This window comes from Centruroides vittatus, unplaced genomic scaffold (assembly GCF_030686945.1).
Source record: "Centruroides vittatus isolate TY-2023 unplaced genomic scaffold, ASM3068694v2 contig_1159, whole genome shotgun sequence".
NCBI lineage: Eukaryota > Metazoa > Arthropoda > Arachnida > Scorpiones > Buthidae > Centruroides > Centruroides vittatus.
The window spans coordinates 1,672,082-1,679,716 of record NW_027120745.1 but is presented as its reverse complement, the minus strand read 5'-3'; the positions used below and the strand labels follow the sequence as shown (position 1 = coordinate 1,679,716).

Here is a 7,635-nt window from a genome sequence, read left to right as displayed (position 1 = left end):
GGAAAAGTTTCGTAACGGAATTTTTTCCAACTCCACTCAATGATGAAAAGTCATTCATCACGGTTGAAAAGTTTATAAAAATGCATTATAACAACCAATTTATCGGTTATTATAATTTAAAAAAAATCTTATTTAAAATTTGATCAGTGTTTACGACTGAAGCATTATTTAAGTGTAAATATTAATTAATTAACAATACATATACATTTGTAATTCTAAAGCGATTCATAAGAGGGCGCTGTAAAGAGTTTACTGCTTTCTGATAGATGCAGGACAGATATTTATTTATGTGATAGCTTATTACAATAGAAAAAGGTTGCAAAGATTATTTATAATTTGTCGAGTATTGTTGAAAATTTATTGTAAGTACGTCTAAAGTCTTTTCTGCAAAATATTTAGATGTATATTACTGTACATATGAAAAACGTGATTTTGTTTATCTCAATAATAAGTACAGTACAACATTGTCATTGTGAAGGATGCAATGAAGAAATATGCTTTATTAATTGCTACAAAAATTATAAGATATGGCACATACTTATGTTATACTCATAATTATTCACATACTTAAGTTGATTATATTTAATCCAATGTATGCTGTTTAGTTAGATAAAGAGCTTTAAAAAGCATTGTCTATTATATTATTTGCTAGTTGTTGCATGAAACTTAATGGTGACATCAGTCTTTGATTTCTATTTTATTCTAAGTGATGACTTCATTGCAAACCTAATTACTTTTTTTGGCTTGCTTATAGTAGTTTTTCTATAATAATTCTATATAAAATATTTCATTCTAAATATTTATGGTTCTAGACTGGTGATTTTGAACAAATTCTGTTTACTGTCTTTGGAAATGTTTTTTTTTTCCAGAAAATCGCACAAATAAAAATCGCACATAAAAGGAGCGCATAAAAACAGGTTTGACTGTATACAGTATAATGTAAATTATTATTAATTGTGATATATCACAATATTAAAACAATTGAATGCTGTATTAGAAGTTTATTTTGAAAAAATATTTTCGGTGAATCGTTTCGGACATTGGAAAATTATTTTAAAACTTTTATTCAAAATTATGCATTAATGATTATTATTTTATATAAATGTTATTTATTGAATAATATAAAACATATACTGTATATTTCAACAGATAAGACGACCTTCATATAAGACGTGGTATCAATTTTCGTCAAAGTTTTATAGTTTTAGCATATATCTGTCCTATGAGACGACCCCCAACTATCAATGGCCTGTGAATTTAGTTTAGATCGGCGATCGTCATCTGGATAATAATACTGTGTAACGTTTACAGAATTATGTCCTATTTGTAATTTTTCGAATGAACAAATTTTATTTTTGCCTTGCTATTGTTGCAAATGTTTGCACCGATTCGGGCATTCGGGTAATGACCTTGACTATTCACAAAAATGTAGTACGGGCTATTCTATTTTGTGAACATGCTCTACTCTCTAATAGTAAATAATTACGGTTTGTCCATTTTTTTATAACGGTTTTAATTTATATAAATTTCAGTTGAATTTTTTTTGTACCTGTTTTATAGGACGACCCCGAATTTTGGGGGCCTTTTTTTATAATTCGACTATCGTCGTATCTGCGGAAATATACAGTAAATGAATTTAAATTCTTGTACTTAAAAATAGAAAATGCATTAATCCTTAATATTTCTTATAAATATCCAGGTTTTGTTAATATAAAAATGATTATTTATAATCTGAATTGTTAACGTTTTCTAAACTATTAAACAATTCAACAATAATTTCTAATAATTAATCCTAATATAAAGTGGATACAACCACCTATCTAGTTAATCAAATAGTGTAATTTGGATTAAAGATTATAAATTTGCATTGCTGAAAGTCGTGCGATTTACTTTTGTATGGTTTATTCTATTTGGTATATTTTTTAAACAAATTTTTCTAAAATTATATTTTCGATATATTCATTTTCTGTATTTTTCAGCCATATAATTACACCGCAAAATAGTTTAAATTCGATTCAGACTAGTTGGATCATGCAATCTTTCTATATCATTTAAGCTGACTAATCCTTTTGTGGATAAATCTGTCTATAGGCAAAATTGATGCAAACTAGATACAGTAGAAACCACTTTTTGTAATCCTATACTGATAACAATAACTAATTGCATTAAGTAAATAAAACTACAATTAGTGAAACTTAGGTTTTATTGGCTTTGATATTTAAACAACATGTTAAAATATTCAAAATATGTATAATTTAAAGATTTATTGGTTAAAGTGTACCTAGGTAACCCCAATGGCGGCGCTTTGGTTAGGTTAACTACATTTTTAGTAGACATTTCCTTTTTTTTCTTTTGTTTAAGAACTACCGTGAATCAATAACTAGTGTTGTTAAACACTGGGCGGCCTGTCGGCAGCTCCCTTCCGGGAGGAGTCTGTCGGGAACACGAACGATAGGAAGCTCCGCCATTGGGATTACCTAGGTACACTTTAACCGATTTATTAATTCTAATTATTATTATTAATTATTAGTAATTTAATCAGTTTTATTTGCTTGTTGATTTTGCAAAATCATTTTTAACAACAGCTAGCATATAATTTAAGTAAGAAATACCAAGAACTTATACTACTGTACTGTGAGCAAATAATGATTAAAATGTTTAATGTTTAAAACACTGATAGCAGGAAAAGGCAGCTTAAAAATGCCTATTATGATAACCATAATATAACTATATACTTGAAGATTATGATAACTATCGTCTTAACCTAATTCAGATTACAATAAGTAAAATTTTATAAGTGTATTGTAACTTACAAACAATAAATGTGAACATACACAGATATTCTAATTAAAAAACTGAATATTATAAATAATTATACAATACAGCTAAATAGAATAGTTTTTAAAATAGCCAACATTTTTGATTATAAAGGTGTAAATGTTCAAAAATATTTTAAAAAAAATGAATAATTTGTTGACTAATTAGTTTAGTTTAGTTAGTAGTTAAAAAGTTTACACTAACTTTTCATATAATTAAAAATGTTTAAGATAGAATTTTTTCATATATATATATATATATTATATATACAGATATCTCCCATATAACACTGTAGTTAGGTTTTGAAAAAGAGCAGTGTTATATGAATCTGTGCTACACAAAACAAAGGACTAGTAGAAAACATAGGGTTAGGTTCCAAAAGTTAGCGAAAGTATACTATTCTTTTTTATAATTAACACAAACATATTTGAGTTAATTAAAGACACAGTCTGTCCAAAAAATTGGTATCCACCATTTATTCTTATCACATGTTCTAAAAATGGAAGGGATGAAGGAACTTGAAGATGTCTGTAAGATCAACCAGTTCCAATTTAATTTTATAATTCTAATTGGATATTTTTTGTGTTTTTAAAGGAACGTTTTTAGATTTGACAACCAAGCAGCCTAAAAAGGACGGTCCGGTCGTCAAAGTTTTATATTTTAGAACATGTGATACACTGGCCAAAACTGGTACATCTACCCTACCAATTTTTTGGACAGACTGTGTCTTTAATTAACTCAAAAAAATTGCCATCTGACGAAATTCTACAATTAAAGAAACATATTTGTTAAAGCAATCAATAATTAACTAACAATCACAATTAAAAGTATTGCAATTTCTATTTTTCCTTCACTACTAAAAACCATTAACCGAGGATTGTTTCTTTTTGGCAAAATAATATCATCTGAGCTTTTGTAATTAATGTACTTAAAAATTACATTTTGTATGGTGATGTCTCCAATTCTTAAACAATGTACAGGAGGTTTCCCCAATTCTCAAACTATGTTATAGAGCAGGGCTTCTTAAACTTTTTTTATTCACGACCCCATTTATGATTGTGATTTTTTTCACGACCCAAAAATTAAAAAAAAAACTTTAAAATAAAGATATATAAATATTTTGCAATATACATATGAAATACAATGAAAATATACATATATATTGAAGATATATACAAATTTGCAAAAACAATAATGGTGTACTACCACAGTTCACTCTTGTGTTACAATGGAACAGAGACAACCAACTGAATACACTGAAAAGCAATAACACTACACTAGTTCACACTACAATCAGTGTTGCTGAATCGTCTCGCTGCACCAGAAGTGACACAAAGTGCAACTTACGAAACCTACGACACAAAGCATGCCATTTTCAAACTCTCACAAATTATTTTCAATATTTTGCATTAAAATCTCATGACCCCAAGATTTCGCTAAGCGACCCATAGTTTAAGAAGCCCTGTTATAGAGGGATATCTATATATGTAGAACTGGAAATGGAATTAAGTTGACTACCTATTTAGTCTTGGGTCAAAAAGGTTAAAAACAAAACAGTCACCCAAAGTGACCCAAAGACTATCAAGGCACTCATTTATTCACAGAAAGTGGCTTAAGGCATTCTTTGTCATGAGATCAAACCGGACTTCAAGCTTCATTTCCAAGTACATATAATTGGATTTTCTATCAGAATAACCCTATCTTAACATTTAGTACAATCTTTTTAGTTTTTGAATCATTTACACCATTCATTTGTGATAACTGAATGCTAAACATAGCATAATTTTCTTATATTCAAAAAGAACTTAAAAAAGAAAGTAAAGAATATGTATATAATTAAATAATGTTTTTGTAAGAAATATTAACTGGGATTTTTAAAGATTTTTTGACTATTAATTAAAATATAAAAATTTTATATTATAATAATAATTATTGTTAGTATATGCAACAATTATTTTTGTTAATTTTACTTTTTCCATTACATAGGTTAATGAAGAACAATATAACAATGACACAAACATCACTGAAGTGCGGTTGTAGCATAAACTTAATTGTTCACATTATCAATTTAATTTTTTTGTTACTAGTGCTAGTTATACAAGGAAGCATGATCAATTTTTGTTTAATACTACATAATGAAGGTACTGCTGGTTGGTATTTCTGGTTTTTGGCTGACTTTTTAGTTCTCATTGGATTCATGGCTTCTGGAATTATTTCCTATAAATTTTATAAGAGGAAGGTAAATTGAATTATTTCAGATCTTTTTATTAAATAGCATCATAACAGAAAGCAATTATTTTAAAATAAATTGAAAATAATTTATTAAAACAATATGACATAATGAATTATAATTATTATTTTAAAGTATTTTATTATAATTTGTAATTATTCTATTAGTACAGTAAGAAAAATTTGCTTTTTAATGTGCAATCAGAACACTATAATCTATTTATTTACTTAACTTCCCATTGTAAAAAGCCTAGCTTATTAATCAATAAATTATTACTATAATTTAAAATTTATCTTTTCTTCATCTATATAGATCTTTCTAGTAATGTTATTTCCATTTATAACAGAATAATTAAATATATATATGTATCTATTTATTGTAGGCAAGATTACAACAGGAAGGACATCCAGAAGATGTTGTAGATTCCATGCTCACTCCATCAACTAGATTTGGAATATTGCCACTCTGTTATATGGTTTGGCTATTTTATGCCTTACTATTAACAACAAAAATTATTTTATTGTTTAAGATGAATATTGCACAAACTCTTGATTCAACGGTTACATTCAGTCCTCAAATGTTGAAAGTTGTAATTGCACTCTCCATAATTGTTTTTATGCTTTTGGTTGTGATTCATAATAATGCAAAAAGACATTCTCATCATTACAATTACTTTAATGATCTAATTGGCAGCACTTCTTTTGAAATATTAGATAGTGTCACATTTTTGAGCATCTTGTTTGTTAATGAAACAAAACTTATTCTTCCATATTCATTAGAAAATGCAATTTTAATTTTGTCTTGTGTAAATTTCCTTCTTCCAACATTAGCATTATATATGCTTAGTCAGTCAAAATTTGGTATACATTTGTCTTCTCCAAATCTTACCTTTTTATACAATTTTCTTCATCTTGCTTTGATAAACTTACCATATTTTGCTATACGTGTCCATTTATGGACAAATTTTGATCGTGATGTCTCTTTGTTTCTTTTAAAAAATGTTTTACTTATATTAATAAGGTCTCAAAATATTGTTTCAGGTTTTCAGTATTGGTTGAAATTATGGAAAGAAAGAAAACATAAGTATAAGCATCCCACAGAAAGCAATTTAGAATTGGGAATAATAAGTAGACAATCTGAGCATTCAGAAGAGAGTACAATGATACATATGGATGAAATTAATTTAAATACTAAATTTGCTAACAAGTCACATTTATAAAAACAAAAAACAGAAGAAGAAAAAATGGAAAATATATTATATGATATTGTATAGTATAAACTACTATAATTCTTTGTCTTTCACACAAACTGTGCCAAAAATTAACACTTAATTCCAAGAAAAAAACTGCTTATTTTAGACCTGTAAAAATTTTGATTTTATGAACTGAAATTATGATGATATTTGTCATAAAAAAAAATGACAAATAGATAAACTGTTCGAATTAAATTATTTTTTCCAGTTTTTAAATAAAACTGGAAAAATAAAACATTGTTAAAAAGAGATTAAGGTCTTCCATATTAAGTCAATATATAAATAGAAACTGATAAAGCAGTCTTTAAAATGAGAAATTTATTTTTTTTATGAATGTTTCAGTTTGAAAAATGCATACTACCACAAAGTGGACAGATGTTAAACAACTTTGACTATAACATCATCAGTTTATCATATTTACTTAAATATGGAAAATCATAATTCATAAGTACAATTGGTATAAATTGCAAACATGATTAGTATTTAATATTTTATTTTTAAAATTATTTTAATTGAGAAATATGAGTATTGACATTGCATTGTTTAACAAATAAACATTATTTAATAAATAAATGGAAATTATAAATCGTGAAAAATTGTAATATTTAAAGCTTGGCCTATAAACTCTAAAGCTTTATTTTGACTGCTTAAAATGCAGGTTTAAACTTTAAATTCCCACGTAAGATTTATATTTTTGGAATATATTTAAATCTGTATCTGTAAGCAGATCAAAATATATTTAAAAATTGTATCTGACTATATTTAATAATGTATATACATTTAGAACTTTTAAATCTAAATTTTTGAATATTTTTAGAATATTATATTTAAATTTCTTAAAATTTTGAATATAAAATTAATACTAATAAATGAATGAAATATGTTAGTTTTAATATAATGCAAAAACAATATAAAACAGTAAATTGTTTTCTCATTGTTGTTTTCTCACATTGTTATGCAGACATGAATGTTTAAAATACATCAGCTAGCTACATTTATAATAATAATGAAGTATTTATCTCTGACAAAATATTCTATATTCTTGTAAAAAAAAAGAAAAAATGTTGTTCATAGTATACAGGTACTCCTCACTTTACGACCTATCTGCTTAACGACCAGTCGAGTTTCGACCTGCAATTCGGGGAATCCCCTTTCTCAGCTTGAGTGTCGGTCAGTGGCGAATGGTGACATGTGCACTAAGCATACTATAATAGGCTAATAGCGTACTATAATAGTCTTTTTATGAATAAATTTGAAGTTTGTTGCATAATTTGTATAATTTTACAACGATCCTATATTCCCGGCGCAAGCTCCTCGCTTATCGACCAATTCGCTT

The 7,635-nt window shown here is 26.7% G+C and overlaps 1 protein-coding gene across 1 annotated transcript; it reads left to right on the top strand.

Annotated features, from left to right (window-relative positions):
• Window positions 1–235: 235 nt before the first annotated feature.
• LOC136980598 (transmembrane protein 121B-like) lies at window positions 236–6,358 on the top strand. The gene is made up of 3 exons (XM_067276743.1): window positions 236–362; window positions 4,804–5,056; window positions 5,430–6,358. Exons 2-3 carry the CDS (start codon window positions 4,808–4,810, stop codon window positions 6,264–6,266), a joined length of 1,086 nt encoding a protein of 361 aa, XP_067132844.1. The 5' UTR covers window positions 236–362; window positions 4,804–4,807; the 3' UTR covers window positions 6,267–6,358.
• The last annotated feature ends 1,277 nt before the right edge of the window (window positions 6,359–7,635 follow it).